At 41.1% G+C, this 16,479-nt stretch overlaps 1 protein-coding gene across 1 annotated transcript; it reads right to left on the bottom strand.

The window, feature by feature from the left end:
- Positions 1 to 8,405: 8,405 nt before the first annotated feature.
- DLK2 (delta like non-canonical Notch ligand 2) lies at positions 8,406 to 15,477 on the bottom strand. Its single transcript, XM_063290617.1, has 5 exons — positions 15,439 to 15,477; positions 14,468 to 14,592; positions 12,850 to 12,980; positions 11,105 to 11,249; positions 8,406 to 10,822 (listed from the first exon to the last, which is right to left on the bottom strand). Exons 1-5 carry the CDS (start codon positions 15,475 to 15,477, stop codon positions 10,057 to 10,059), a joined length of 1,206 nt encoding a protein of 401 aa, XP_063146687.1. The 3' UTR covers positions 8,406 to 10,056.
- Between the last annotated feature and the right edge of the window lie 1,002 nt (positions 15,478 to 16,479).

The following is a 16,479-nucleotide window of genomic DNA, read 5'->3' as shown; positions in this document are numbered from 1 at the left end:
AGTGGAAAAAGGCCCTGAGTTCATTGCCTGGCATTCTTCTCTCTGTGCACCAGAATGAAGCTGCTATATCAGCCTAAATATCCAGCTTATGACTACAGAGCAAATAATAACACGTTTTCCAGCACAGACTCTGAGGGGAGGCAGGAGGAGATAAGTGTCATGTCTATGTTTGAAAAGGTTGGGACATGAAAAGAGGCATTCTCCTTAGACTGAGGTATGCCATCGTTTTGGAGGGAGCAAACAGCTGTCAAGACCAGTAAATAGGACAATTGCCTATCATCCCTTGCTTCCAGCCTCTCTTCTTTTTGCTCACCTTCCCAGGGAGTCATTGCAAATGCTGGATTCCAGTTTTGTCTGCCTTTTGTGCATTTCATAATTTAGAGAAAATATACACAATGCAAAATTATCTTTAAAGTTGCCTTCCACTACCCCTATTTCACCTTTTTGCTTTTATGTCTAAGAACTTCTAGGAGCTCCTTCCTTGAACAGCTTTGCTTTACAAAATTTGATTCCCTAAGACAGGCATTTTCTCCTTCCTAGGAACAATCTAATTGCCTTGCTCTGATATAAATTCTCTACAATGAGATTCATTGTGGCAGCATTAATGAAAGGTATCACCTTAAAGCATTTGATACTAAAAATATCATGACAGCACAATACAGGTAGTCCTTGCATAACAGCCATTTGTGTAGTGACAGTTCAGACTTAGAACCGTGCTGAAAAAATTGATTTAACGATCGGTCCTCACACTTACGACTATTGCAGCATCCCCACAGTCACATGATCAAGATTTGGGCATTTGGCAACCACTTCACATTTATGACCGTTGCAGCATCCCATGATCACGTGATCGCCATTTTCAACCTTCCTGGCTTGCTTCTGGCAAGCAAAAGCAATGGGGAACCACGTGATTCGCTTAACTATGTGGTTCGCTTAATGCCCAGTTATTTGCTTAACCACTGCAAAAAAAGGTCATAAAATCAGGTCAGATTTGCTTAATGGCCACTTTGCTTAGCAACCAAAATTCCATTCCCAATTGTGGTCGTTAACTGAGGACTACCTGTATGTCAAACTGACATAAATAACGCGTTTTAAATGACATGATGATGATTCAGAAGCAATAAACATATGGCTGCTTTCTCTTCTGAGGTTTGTTGAAGCTGCTGCTTACACATGAAATGGCTTTTCATCTCTGTGTGTGTGTGTGTACTTTTTGTGTCAAAACCCCACCAACAAGGCTTGCTTGGGCAGGGCACAGCTTATTTGGTGTCTATGAGCAAAAAGTGTGGCTATGAGTATTGAGTGCTCATTGCAACCTCCTCCATGATACTTACAAATATAAGCTTTCAAATACAGAGGGTTGACTTTTTAGACCACAACAGAGGATATTCCTCAAAAATATATTTTTTATTATCCTGCCTTTATTATTTTTATAAATAACTCAAGGCTGCAAACATACCTAATACTCCTTCCTCCTTCTATTTTCCCCACAACAACAACCCTGTGAGGTGAGTTGGGCTGAGAGAGTGTGACTGGCCCAAGGTCACCTAGCCAGCTTTCATGCCTAGCGCAGGACTAGAACTCACCATCTCCTGGTTTCTAGCCCATTGCCTTAACCACTAGACCAGACTGGCTCTCTATGGGTGAGTTATGGGTGTACCAGGCCACTTATCTGCCTGCTGAAAAATGTGTATGATGTCAAAGAACCAGTAGTTTAAAGAGAATATGGACCAACAAAATGGTTCAAAATAGGGGAAGAAGTATGCCAAGGTAGTGTACTTTACCTTATTTGTTTAATTTATATGCAGAATATATAAAGAAAAAAATAATGGACTAGAAAAAATGGATACTGGAATTACAATTAAAGAGAGATACATTCTCAGATGTGCTAATTATACCACTTTAATGACTGGAAACAAGCAAGACTTAGGGAATCTCTTGCTGAAGGTGAAAGGGGAATGTGCAAAAGCCAGTCTGCTGTTCAATATTTAAAAAAAAAATCTTAAGATTCTGTCAAGAGACAATGCCAAACCAATGCAAATAGGCAGAGATGTTGAAGCGGTAAAAGACTTCATCTTCCTAGGCTCAAAAATTCACAGGGGTAGTGACTGCAGCCATGAATAAAGAGACATCTGCTTCTTAGGAGGAAGACTGACAAATCTAGACAAAATATTAAAGGGAAGAGACATCACACTGACGACAAAGGCATATAGCCAGTTTGGTCTAGTGGTTAAGGCACCAGGCTAGAAACCAGGAAGCTGTGAGTTCTAGTTCCACCTTAGGCACGAAAGCTGGCTGGGTGACCTTGGACCAGTCACTCTCTCTCAGCCCAACTCACCTCGCAGGGTTGCTGTTGTGGGAAAATAGGAGGAGGAAGGAATATTAGGTATGTTCGCTTCCTTGAGATATTTATAAAAATAAGGCGGGATAGAAAATGAATGAATGTACGTACATACATACTGTCAAGGCCATGGTATTCCCTTTTGAAACATAGCTGTGAAAGCTGGGCCATTCAAATAGCTGAACAAAGCAAAATGGACGATTTTGAATTGTAAGGCTGGAGGAAATTGTTGGATTGCAAGAAGAACGAATAATTCAATACCTGGATGAAGTAAAACCAGAAAGCTCATAGGAAGCACTAATAATGAAGTTAAAGCTTAGATATTCTGGATGCATAATGCAAAGGCAAGACTCTAATGTTTAAAACAAAAAACCTGAAAGCAGTTAAAAAGAGGCCAACAGATGACAAGGCTAGGCACTATCACTACTGACATTAGAATAGAAACTTTCAGTTATTGACAGATAGTCCTGACAAAATTATATCCATTGAATCATGAAGAATCACAAGTAACTGAATAACTGAACAATAGAGGCAATAATTTGTACAGTTTAGATAAGAATCCAAGCTTTGTTAGTACATGGCTTGTTGGGTTATAGTTGCAATTCTCACTACCTTGTTTTCAGTTTTGTTTCTTCTTTTTTAACTTGCTGCTTCTTTCCGTCCAAGACTGTAATTTTTTCACACTTTATCAGTGTGTCTTCTTTGTTACTTTGGAAATCCACCAAGTTTTCCCAGTTACTTTGTTAATTAGCTAAAAAGGCTATTTTGGGGGGAAGGGGGTGGGCAGGAAAGTGGATTCATAAGATACTCTGAGCATTTGCCATATGCCTTTTTAGATCTCAGCTTTTGACTGATATCACAGAATAATAATGTATGAGTTGGAAGGGTTGAAGAAAAGCTAATCCAGCCCCTTGTCCTATGCAGGAATCCTCTAGTACAGCATCCAGCAGATAGCCATCCAGCCTTTGTTTAAACATCCCCCACGAAGGACACTTCTTGAGGCAGAAATATGTTCCATTATTAAATAGTCCTTAATGTTCAGAACTTTTTTCTGATACCAAATCAAAGCCTGCTTCCTTGTAATTTAAGACCCTTGTTCTTCTCTCGTCTTCTGGAACAACTCTAAATAATTCTGTGCAACTATATCATGTCTGTGCTTCTGATGGTGCAACTGCTAAAAATTTTGATGTTCAAAATTTATTTATTTATAAATAGTAGTTAGCATGGACAAAACCCCTGTACAAGGTTTTGGTTAGTAGAGGTAAGTAAGTCTACCCATTTTGGTTTCTCCCGATTTTTCTTTTCTTTTTTTTTCTGAAAATATGTCAAGTTTATGATTTTTTTCAGTTTCTCATTTTGGTGAATGTATTGAGCTTGATTCAATGAGAATGTTCACTAAGATTTATATGTATATGGGTACACATTTCTCTGAATATATACATCTGTACTTACAAATTTCATCTAATATACAGATTTTACAAACTTTTTTTCTAACGTAATATATTTTTGTATATTAGTTTCATGCACACACACATTTTACTGGCTTTTCTAATATACATATTCTAGAGACATTGCATTGCAAAATCCAAAGAACTGACATTTCTGAAAAATAACTTTCACTTCATTATTTGTTAAAAACTGCAAAATAATATAAGACTGCATTCAAAGACTAAACTGTAATGTTTAGGCTTAGTTACAGTACTCGAAAGATTTCAGTTTAGAAAAAAATAAGTTATCAGGTGAAAAGGGTTTTGGATGTATTTGCATTTAACACTTAAGTTTAAGCTTCAGAATATTGGGCAATTATTTTTTGTTTTAAATTGCCCCCTTTTCTTTTAAATTATAACAAAATGAGCTTCTTTCTAAAAACATGTGCAAAGTTTTTGAGCTCAAAATGTTTAAGATGCAACCCATTTTGAGTTTGAAACAACTGTTTCAAGCTTGAAATGAGCTACAGTATTCTATTGTCATCAGAAGTGCTCCAAGCTTGAAACAGCTCAGAACAATCCCATTTTGGCTGTGATACAGGTATTTTGATGGAATGTGCTTCACATTTGGAACAGCTGCAAACAAACACAAAAACCTATGAGACAATAGCATTGAGTTTAAGGCTTTCACTATTTGGAAAGTGGTCAGTGCACAGGCAAAATATTTCTCTTATTTGTTCAATATATAGCTTGTCTTTTTTTTTCCATCCATCTTTTTCTGTCCAATTTTTTCAGCACAGAAAACTGCATGTGGCCCACTGTCCCAAAAGGGTTTCTCAGCCGGACTTATCTTGACTGGAACTGGTGGAAACCACCTAGGGAGAAAATGCAATACTTCATATGCTGCATGTAGATATATCTCCAATACAGAAGGAAAAAAACCTGAATGCCAATGGATGGGGCCGTAACAATCCTAGTACTATTTTGAGCCCAATTTAATTTAAAAAATCCTATAGTGGTAACTTTTGACATTACCTGGCTCTTTTGGATGGGAGACCACTACAAAATCCCAGGGATAGGAAGTCAAAAAGCACCCTGGAAGAAAACAATGGCAAAACCATATTATTGTCAAGAAAACTACAGTACAGGGATCAAGATTGACTTAACAGAGACTTTCTTATTTGCAGGGAGGTTTAGAACTGAACCAGGTAACCTGAAGAAGGAGGGGAACAAAGTAAGAGCTCATCCAAACAGCCATTTTAACATGCTTTTCTCCTATCCTTGAGCGTTTCTCCTATCCTTGAAGAAAGTATGCTGATATTTATTATGCACAGCCTTTTTACTGTGTCTTAGCAGCAAGACCGGGCTGTGTTGCTACTCTTACATGATGGAAATGGGATAGTTTCAGATCAACAATTGGATTCCCTGTTACCCTTTCCCTTTCCATCCACCATCACTTATCAGCAAGAAAGCCAAGCATCAATCACTCTCTTGAATCTGCAAAGGAATGGGATTGGGGATTCTGGGTACCCCCTGCTCATTCATCTAGTGCCCCCCAATCATCTGGAATATTTTTCAACTTTTTTTTTTAAGAGGGAAGGTATTTGTTTATTTAGCCATGGGAACATCAGTCTCTCCTCACTGGAAGATATGGAAGATTGAGAGATGGTCAGCAGGTCAGTGGCATCAACAGTTAGGAAAATATTTTTTTCCGCCCCCCAGATTCATGATGTTTGAAAGTGCTGCCTGCTAGAGCTCTGCGCGGACAGAAACCTGAACTCTGCCTATGTGGGAAGAGGAATTACAGTCAAACCAGCCTCAGAAAACAGCTTTGTGGCTTCCAAACACCATTTAAATAAGAGCGAGAAAGTTTATTGGGAAAATGATCTGTGTTCCAGTTAAACCTTGCCTGCAAGCCTGTTAGCAAGGGCTGGTTTACAGCTGAGCCTTGAAGGCAATTCAGCCCAAGAACTTGTCTTCATTCCAACGACTGTTGTCTTCATTCCAACAGAGTCATTTGCTGAGATGGGTGTTGGAGAAATACAATAAATAAATAAATAAACAAACTGATTTTAGTGACTGTCTGAGGGCTGACTACCAGAGTGCCAAATAGGGTTCTCCAGGGGTCTGGGATCTTGGAAATAAAGTTGCTTATGCAAAGTCCCCCCCGCCCCACGGTTAATGGGAGATTAGCCTCAGCAATAAGTTTTGTGAGAACTACTTAGAAATCCTTTCCAAACAGCTGTGGAAATTCCATTGATATCATTGACAGGGCTACATTCTTTGGACTTCAGATGCCCAATTTCGTCTAATAGTTTCTCTCTTTGCAGGAGCCCCTCACTTCCTCAAGCTCTCCAACTCTGGTTTCTGCTTTGGACATGGAAATCTCCATCACCTGGAAGAGGTGCATTCTGTCTCCTGTGTGATGAATGTTTCCATGTCAGTCCACATCAAATGGGGGAAAAGGATGTTTAAGCAAGGTATTCAGTCTCTCTTGCAGTCAAAGCCAACCAGATACAACAGACCCATAGGAGACTTGCATAAAAGTTAGTTCTTGTATCATCCGAAGAAAACAACCTGTTATCAAATTTAATCATTACCCAACCAAGACCGAAAGAGAAAGCCATCCAGCCTGTTGCAGTGTATGCAGGAGAAAGAGGTGCAAAAATTGAGCCTTGGGTTAACTATGCATAGCTCTTACTTTGACGCAGGGCAGTTGCTTTCAAAGTGGCATTTTAGCATTTCTACAATAAAATCCCTAGTCAGAAGTTGTGTGGCTGTTGTTTCCAGTCCAGCTGCATCTAGGGGCAGGAAGAAGCCTGACAACTTGTAGTCTAAGAGACTGCTATCCCTGAAGGCTCTGCCCTGGCACCCCTTAGGTTGTCTACATGGGAAGTTTTGGAAGAAAAACATCACTTCCAATCTGGAATGATTAAAGATTGTTCTAGGGTGTTCAGCAGGGGGCTGGGGATGAGGAGGAGCTGATGCGATGCGGATGCATCCCTCAAAAAGTAAGCTGTTTCCATGCCATGACAAGTAGGATATGAGGATAGGCCCTAAGACTGGCCTGCAAGAATTGAGGACTAGCTCTTATCCCTGAATGAAGAAAGCTTTTGACACCCAAGTACCAGGAAGCTATCCTATCATATGAAACTGGAATCTTTCTTCACTGCTTTTAGGTCACCTACACTGAGCCCCCCCTCCCCCCAAAAAGCTGTGCTGGATTTGCCTGGAGTGGAAAACAGCTTTGTACTCTCTATCCTGTATTCAAACATGTTTTCAACAAGGTAAACTTGGAAGCCACCCATTTTTGTCCCACTACCTCATGGAACAGTTAAGAGTACCATAAAAGGATTTTTAAAAATCTGCATATAGAAGTTTAATCTGTTATATAAAAGTATAAAAGAAAATTACAAGTCTCCCCCTAGATTTTGCCTCCCAAAGACACGTTTATAATATCCTGCCTAGCTTGTAGGGTCAATTTTACCTCCTCATGCCACATAAAACTAATTACTTCAGTCTGCGATTCTATCTGGAAACTGGGAATAAAATGCAGTCCTCACGTTCAACAACTTGCATGATTTTTGTCCTATTTCAATTTTCCCCTTCATTTCCTGATTTTTGTACCATCTAATCCAATATATACTTGTGGAGAACTCAAGTGCTTGATTCATACATTGTTCCAAGCTATGGTTTACAGAGTAAACCATAATAGGCTGGTTTCATAGATGGTGCAAAGCTGTACAATGTAAATTGTGGTTTATGTCATGGTGGCTATATTCAGACATTGAAAACATGCAGATCAAATAAAATCATGTTACAGTGTGTGGAGTAAATGAGGCCAAAAGCTTGCTTGCTGTTCTGTGAATTTTGATTGGTCCTAATAAAGATACTGCTTAGCTTGGATTTTTTTATTCTTACTTCAGAACATCTTCATCTTCTCAGATTGATATCCTTTGCCCTTTTTGGATACAGTATTCAAGTTTCTGAGAACAACCTTATCTGCCAGTATATTTATCAATCCTGACTGGTATATTGCTGTTGCTGTGATTTCACCAGCAAACCATAACAACATCAAAATGACATGAGCAGTGACGTCCTCACACAATGCCATTGCGTACTTGTGGCTGATGTCTGACCCAAGTACGTAAGTGACAGCATTTGTGTGATTATGTTGACCCACACATCACTTTCCTCCTTTGGGTACAAAGGGGGACAAATACAGACATGTTGTCATCACACAAATGTGGTTTATGTATTTGTGTCAGACATTAAAATGCAAGTACCCAATAGCAGCATTTGTGTGATGATGCCATCACATGCATGATTTTTTTTTGTCCTGTGGTTTGCTGCAGATGCCACTGATACCAGCCAGATGGAACATTGCCTACATCAAAACCACCATCCCTAAAAAGATGAAAAGTAATACTAAGAGTATCAATAGTTGTGGAAGCATTATTACTACATCCTTTTCAGGCATTCTTCAGTAAGAAAAAAAATGTATTGAGTTGTGATGGTACAACCTAATAGTCTGTGGAGAGGGCAGGAAGGCACTGGTTGCTGGTATTTTAATTACTGTATTTATTTTATAAAGTTACACATTTATCAATTGTGTATTACAAAAATAAACTTTTTTTTTTTTGCTTAATTTAGTTATTTCCAGGCATGTAACCAAAAATCAGGAAATGAACTTAGCCATGGGCCTGAAGTGTTAACATATTTCTGGTGTGAGATGAGGGGAGTTGAGCAGTCAAGGCCAAAAAGAACATTCTGCTCGCCCAGCATCTCTCTTGAGGGAATGCTGTTTCAATAGAGAAAGTACTACTGAATGGAGCAGATTTTATCAGTTAACACAAGGAGCATTAGGCAACCATATCTATTTAACTGCATCATCACCTTCATGATCATGTAGAGAAGGTAAAGTAATAGATCGTATACTTCTTAAATCCTGCCACTGCCAGGCAAGGATTGGATACCCTCCTATCTAAAATCCTGGAGAAGTATGGCTAGTCAGTGTGGCAGCTCCTGAGCTAAATAGACCAGTGAACTGACTTGCTGTAAGACAACTTCCAATATTCCCTTAGAAAAGGAGCAGATGGGAGAAGAACACCAGTTGCTGAAAACAGAGGCAAAACTCGGCACAAAGACAATAGTTCTGAACAGTGGATTTTGTATCTGCAGCCCTAAAACTTTTGCTTCAAAATTTCAGCACAGTTCTACCACCTTTTTTTTCATAAAATCCAACATGGATCTGGAGGCAGTCTGCTCTCCAAATCTATACGAGTGTCTCTTCCCCTCTCCCAGATAAATACTATGTGGAATCCTCCAGTGCTAATGTACTTGTTTTGATGTCACTCCTAAGTTCTCTCTCTCAAGAACTTGCCCCTTGGAATTGGAACTAGCACCAAAGAAGCCAGATCTCCATTTCCAATTTCACCGATATCTATTTTCTTTCTGGCAAGAGGGAAGGCTCAAACCAGTTATCCAAGGCAAAGAATGGATACTGGTTTCTGTTTTTGCTCCTGTTTGACACCATGGCTGTGGAAATGTGTGGCTGGATTGGTGAATGAGCATGATATAAAATTAAGGTATTAACAAACCTCCTGAGATGGTTTGGTACAGGATCTGTCTTTCATTTGCAACTAAACAAACAAAAAAAGGAAATGGGACAGAAGAGAAGAGACAACTAGTAATAAAGGTCAGCAAACTGTCTCATGGCATTATGAGGCCCTTGGTAAGATAATGTTGGAAACACATAAAGGCCTCTGGCAGAAAAATTCCGTATTGTTTGCACCAGAATTTTAGAGGCAGGGCATATCCACAGCAGTTTCTAAACTCCTGGTAGTAAGTAGGCCATATGAAACCTCCAAAAGCTCTACCCAAGAGTTATCAGGTGCATAAAGGCCTAAGAAAGTTTCAGCTCCTACAATCTGTCCTGGCACCCTTGGCGTCATTCTAGCATGTAGAATGCATGTCAGATAACAACCCTCTGATCTGCTTGCTGTTTTCAAAAGGGGGTTATCCTAACCCAGTATTTCCTTGGCTGCCTTGATGAGTTGAAGTCAACGTGCCAGTGGATGTACTGCCCACATTCAAGGATTCTTTTTTCAGAGCAGGATTTACTGCCTTGTGGACATCTTCCTTCATGCCAATTCACAGCCTTCAGTTCCATCAGAGCCCTCAATGCTTTGGAGATAAGCAGCCAGAACTGCCCCTAGGCATGGCTTGAAGGATTGTTTGAATCACCGGTGGGTGTTTCTAGATCAACCAGGCTCTGACTCTGGCTCCTTACAGCTCCGTAGTTTTCCTGGGTTCTATCAAGATTGTACTTAACATTCCCACTTGACATTCTTGGTCTTGAAGCTTCCTTTCGGTCCGGGAGGGGCTGTGGCATCTCCGGCGCCCCTTCTGCCAATTCTTCAGCAGCAGCAACCCGGTCACTAAGACCAACATGACAGTGATCAGCCCAAATACAAGCACTAAAATGAGCTGTGACTGACTCAGTCCTGAGTCTTGCTGAGTTACCACCTCTTTCACAGAGATTAACAGCCCACCCCCATTTGATTTCTCGCTGTAGTTAGTGATCCGCTTCCCAGTAACTACAACCTTGGCTGGCTCAGACTGGGTCATCCAAGGGTCACTGCTGGTTGTGCTTCTCATAGCACTGTCAAGCTCTTTGGGATCAGGCTGAGACACAGTGACCCATGTTGCCTCTGGAGTTCGGAGCTCACACATTTTCCCAGCAAAGCCCTCAGGACACAAGCAATCAAAATCGTTGATACGATCATAACACTTAGCCCCATTTCTGCATGGATGGCTGGCACAATCATCAATGTTAATGGTGCAGAAACGTCCTTCAAAGCCAACCTGGCACTGACAGGAGAAGCGATTAATGCCATCAAGGCAGGTGGCGCCGTTGGCACAGGGACGCATGAGGCAGTCATCTAAGTCAATCTCGCAATGTGCACCAATGAATCCGGCCAGGCACTTGCAGGTGTAATTGGAAGCAAAGCCATTATTATCGTGGCACAATGCACCATTTTTGCAAGGAAATCTGAAAGGACAAATCAGGGAAAGATTAAATATCCATACGGATCATGCTGTTTTCATTACAGAACCACAACCCCATAAAGTCCATCACAAAGTTGGAAGTTTCAGTTTCCTCTTTGTAAAAGTAAACGCTTAGTTAATCTTTGCCAAAAGGTTACAATACCCTTGCTTGCATTTAGGTGGTATCTTCATTAAGTTGTAGAATTCATTGTGACCAAGGCAGAGCAGCTCTGGCCTCAAGATTATTCTTCTGTGATCAGCTTCTGTTTTTATTAGGATTGCTCACCCTGCTTTCTCACATGGCCCCGTCTTCAGCTCACAGTCCTTTCCATGGAATCCTTCAAGGCACAGACAGGAATATTCTCCATCACGATCATAAACACACTCGGCTCCATTTTTGCATGGTGACTGATGCTCACAGATGTGGACATCTGAAATAAACAAATAAAAATAAAAGGCAGGTTAGAAGACATTTGAGATTTTCTCATGCCAGCCTTAAGTCCTACCTTTAAAAAAAGACCCATGAATATATTTTTATGTTACAATTATGATGAAGAATTTTTAAAAATATAAAAAGGGTTAAGATCCTATAGAAGTCCATAGGAAGGTGGTTCATATCAGTTACAGTTATTTGACAATCTACGCCAGGATTCATCTAATTTGCAAATTACTATGGGTGGAAGTGTTCCTTCAATTTACTTGGTCTCAGGATATGATATTAAGTTCAGCCATAAAATAGTGTATCTCTTAAAATCTCTTCATCATAGCTCAGTAGTATAGCATATTGAGTGTCTGAAACAAAAAATGACAATCCAGGAGGAGGAAAGTAGAGAACTGAGCAGTTAGATCAAACACATGGAAAAACATATAAGGTATTTTTAAAAAATAGTTTATTGTCTGGATAGGTCGTTTCCTTGTTCATACCAAGAAGTTATTCTTTAATTTTCCCAAAAGGAAAACAGAGCTGCTCAGACAACAACAGACCAATGTAACATATTAATATAGCTGAGATTAGGTACACGTTTGTCTCTGCTTTACACATTCTCAAAATGTAGGAATGCCCCTCCCAAACAGGGTGAAACGTTCGAAGGGTGCAGAATGCTGATCCGACAGTGGCTGAAAGGAGAAGGGGAAAACTTGCAAGGGATGGAATGAAGTGGCAGCAATATTCAACAGAAGCAACATTTGTTGCATGACCCTACTGCTGCATGACTGAAACTGCTAAAATAGGAAGTGGCTTTTTTCAGGAATGTATTATCGCTGCTTCTACCCAACCTGGCAAGGAGGCATTTACTCCTACTGAGGCTTGTATAGACAGTCTGAAAGGATGAGGGTCAAGAACTCTAGCAACTGTTGTCTTCTGGAAAGGCACCTTTCCAAAGGCAGGAAGACACAGCTAACAAGGCTATATGTTTATTGAGATTAGGCTGAATTGCTACAGCTGCTGTTATTTGTTTTAGGGCTGAAGCTGATGAGGTAGGAACTAAGGCCAGACAAAATACAGATGTCAACCTTCAAGGCTGGGAACCACATGGCTTAAGAATCCTAACCCTAAGTATAAAAGGCAGGAAAAAAGGCCTAGGGTTCAACCTTGGGTCTGATCCACATGTATATGAAGTTCAATTCCCACGCTTTACAGCAGGCTGATCTTCTATGCATGTATGACTTCTTTTGTATCTACAATCCAAGCTACTTAACTAGCCATGCCATGTCCTAGAATTCTTTGTAGTTTAGCTACTGAATGTGGGGTCAAGCTTCTGGAAAGAGTTGTATTGCCAGGTCTGAGGTGAAGCCTGGCAATTTGCAAAAGAAGTAACTACATAGTCTAGCATGTTTTGCACACACAGCTCCTCAATCTCTGGCATCTCTAAGTAGGTCTTGAGAACATCCCGTTAGGAACCTAGGGAAACCACAACTATATCTCCATGTAAAGCAGCATTGCATAAGAGTATCTGCTTCTAATATTGTGTGTCTCCATTGTCCAGATTTTATTCAAACTTTTTCCATTCTGCTCCAATTGGAGCAACCTACCTTTGTCACAGAGCTTGCCAGCCCAGCCACTTTGGCAAATGCATTGCCAGGGCTGGTGGCATGTCCCATGGCCACAGCCTGGCATTCTCACACAGTGTTCACAATATTTTCCCTCCCAACCTGAATCACACCTGCAAAAGAATACAAGGTCTGGATGAGCAGAGAAAAGTCCAGTATAACATATTTAGCCAAAGAACTAAAGAAGTCCATACTGACTACTGCAACCTAAATCTTCTCCAATACTGTGCATAAGCCATAATGTTTGTCTGATATGTATGTACAATGGCTATTTCTAACACCCTGCTGTCTACTTAAGAGATAAATAAAAGGTTAAAGATACTGAACTGGCATTCTGACTCTGACCCAGATTGTCCCTCTGGCTTTGGTTGGTAGAACTTCTTACCTTCCATCTAACTTCTGCCTCTGGAAGCAATCTGCTTTGAGTTAAAAAACTCCCCAGTGCTGCCTCCTGTTTGCCTTCAACACACTTCTCCAGATTATGCCCAATTTCATTTGAAGAGTCTTCAAACTCCCTTCGAACCAATATTCCACTAGTAGATCACATTGTCTAGTACATCTCAGAATCACCCAGCCAATGATGCTCTTTACTAAAACAATAAATCTTCAACAGCCACTGCTGTCTAATTCAACTTTAGTTGCTAGTCGTTACACCTTCTTCATCAAAGTTTTCCTTTTTCTTCCCAGGGTTCTGCTTTTCAACAACCCACATCTGATGTCAGCTCCATAGGCCCTCCTTCTCTTATGGGAATATCTTGCTACAAGAAACTAAGCTGACTCCTATTCTCAGCTTCTATTTATCAACTTACTGGAACAAAGTGTTCCTTTGGGTGTCTAGGCTGCTTTGGACTTCTGTGACAGAATCACAGAAAGGCAAGGCTTCTTGTGACCATCACATGCATTTTTACAACATATTCCGTAAGAAAAGCTAGCAGTGGCAGGCAGAATGGAAGGCTATACATGGAAAGGATGGAGCACAGGCAGTACAAGTATTAAGAGCTTTGAATGGTATAAGGCATGTTGTGCCACCTGTTTTGGAAAAGAGCAGCAACTAACCACTAGCTTCTGACATTCTATTCATTTTGGTATATTTATAAATTGCCTTTTTGCATGCTGGATGCTTGCCATGATGTATGCAATTCGGGGGAGTGGGGGAAAGGAAAGTACAGTCGCAGTCATGTGATTTCCCATTTAGCAACTGCTTCGCTTAACAACAGAGTAGCCGGTCCCAATTGTGGTCGCTAAACCCATATGACTTTATATCTAGCCAGGTTATTTTGTACATTACAATTTTTCACCAGGAAAAATGTGCCATTATGTGTAAAAAGAAAAAAAAACAAGAATATGTTTTATATATGAAGTGATTAATTGCTGCTTGCAACAGTCATCTCATATTAACAGCAATGAGACAAAATTTAATGTCACACTGGCATTGGCAATGGATTTATTATTTTCATACTGAGCGGAGAAAATGAATTGGGTTTTTAAATAGAGAATTGGAGCCTACTGGACCCTAAGTTTTGAGTTCATTGGTACAAAATGTCCAGAGCTCGAGTGGTGCAATGTTTGACAGATACTTTATTCCACAGCATTGTTCTACCTGCATTTGCCATCCTCTTCACAGCTGCCATGGGCCAAATTACAGTGGTCACTGCAGTCATCACCTGCAACTAAGAACAGAGCACAGAACTTTATGTACAACAAAGCCAAGAATGCTATTGCTAACTACATCAACATGATTAGGATGGAAGTATAAGGTTCACATAATGGTAAGGATCCCTTTTAGTACAGACTGGTCAACTCAGAAAAAAACTGGGACCCCAGTCCAAGATTGTACATGGATATTACAATGCATGTAAGGAATACCAGTTTGGTTGGGATTCCCTACTCACTTCAGTGGAATAACTCTGAACATGTATTCCTTTGCAAATGGTCGTCTCTTTCTCACAGAAATGGAAAAGCACTTAAAGATAGAAGCTTTGTCAAAGTCCTATTCTCCCTAGAGATATGAAATTGGAACCAGGATACAAAGAATTTATTTTCCTTTCAGGCATATACTTTTTCAAATTTTGTCTCTCTCTCACTGCCTTCTACTATATCAGACCACCTTCACTTAACCCTTTACTGTGTGATAAATAACAAAGTCCTGTCCATTTATTATTTCAGTCTAGACATTTTCCCTGAAAGTTCAAGTCTACAGAATCATAATGAAGGGCCATTTAGGTATCCCAATAAAAATCATCCAGCCTGTTTAACTAATGAGGGGAAGCCTGCTACCACTTTGATAATTGGCTCCAGTGTTGAACTGTTCTTACTATAAAAAGTATTTTCCTATCATCTGATCTGAATCTGCCTTTCTGTAACTTCAGTTCCTCATTCTCTGTCCTGCATTCTGGAATCATAGCGAATGGATCTTGATTTTTTTCTGAGTGATATTCTTTCAGGCATTGTCACGAGTGCACTGCCATGGGGCAAAGCATGGCAGTGCCCACATGACAAAAGGAAGCCTCAGTGATAAAAAAAAGGAGTAGTAGTTAGCAGGACAAAAAGGAAGCAATAGCCTGGAAATACCTTAGCTGGGCTGAGCCGGCACTCGACCATCAACACCATTGTCCCGACAACAAGCAGGGCAGGAACAAGTAGGGCGAGGTCGAGACATGCGCAGTCACGGCTCGACCATACCCAAATAAGGAAATCCGGAAAGGAGGGTGGAGCAATGGTGGGGGGGAGGAACATTGGCGGGAACAAGGTAATCTATTTGAATCTGTGACAACGCTACGCTACTGTCGGCTTTTTCCTGGATGGTAGCTATCTAAATAAACCCAGAACCTATTTTCCTAATTCAGCGTCTGCGTGCTGTTTATGATAAGACGATCCTTACATAAAGCCAAGAGTCACTTCCAAATCCGCTAGCCTCTACCAAGAAAATTTTTTTTGCGAGAGATTAAGCTAGCAATGGCTACACCTGTGTGGTCCCTAACAGCAACGGCACAATGCCACAACGAAGAAGACTCCATACAGATGGGAGACCTAGAAGTGGTGCTTGGCGAGCCGGACACCCCAGAATGGGACGACGTCTCCGAACCCCAACCAGAGTCACCCCGTGAAGCGGAACAACTCCACTCCGTCGGAACATCGGAGAAAGTGCTCACCAAACGACAGACAGAGCAGCAGGCAGCAGAAGCACAGAGAGACTGGTGCCAAGGGATCGAGACCCGAATACCGTCGATCGAAACCACGATACAATCCATGGCGCAGGCACTCCGCGACATCGCGACTAACGTAGTGGCAGCAAGACCAAGGGGGCCCAACGGCAACTCACCTCACCAATTGCCGGCTCTGAGGGATGGAGACCGGGTGCAAGACTTCGTAGCCGACCAGCGCACAAACCTTCTGGCCGCGTCTACCCCAGCTCAAGCGCGCCCAAGAAACAATCCAAGAGGCGAAGTCGCAAAAGACTTCGGCGTGAAGTTTGACGGTGAGCCGGCAAACCTCTCCTTCTTTCTAGCAAACGCGAGAGACTATGTGCTACAACAGGGCCATCACTTTACCTCTGAGAGAGCGATAGTCTCGGCCATGGCCACCAAACTGAGGGGCAGGGCCGCAGACTGG

The sequence above is a fragment of the Candoia aspera genome, chromosome 1 (genome assembly GCF_035149785.1).
Source record: "Candoia aspera isolate rCanAsp1 chromosome 1, rCanAsp1.hap2, whole genome shotgun sequence".
NCBI classification, from domain to species: Eukaryota; Metazoa; Chordata; class Lepidosauria; order Squamata; family Boidae; genus Candoia; species Candoia aspera.
Note: the sequence above shows the minus strand (reverse complement) of the source record. Positions and strands in the feature narration are given on the sequence as shown.

Bases quoted from the DNA above. Each gene is read 5' to 3' on its own strand.
- DLK2 (XM_063290617.1), bottom strand. From the start codon at position 15,477: ATGGTGTTGATGGTCGAGTGCCGGCTCAGCCCAGCTAAG. The intron at 14,593-15,438 runs GTATTTCCAGGC...ATGTTGATGTAG, and splicing joins GCCGGCTCAGCCCAGCTAAG to TTAGCAATAGCATTCTTGGC. The intron at 12,981-14,467 runs GTAGAACAATGC...ATTCTTTTGCAG, and splicing joins GAAGAGGATGGCAAATGCAG to GTGTGATTCAGGTTGGGAGG.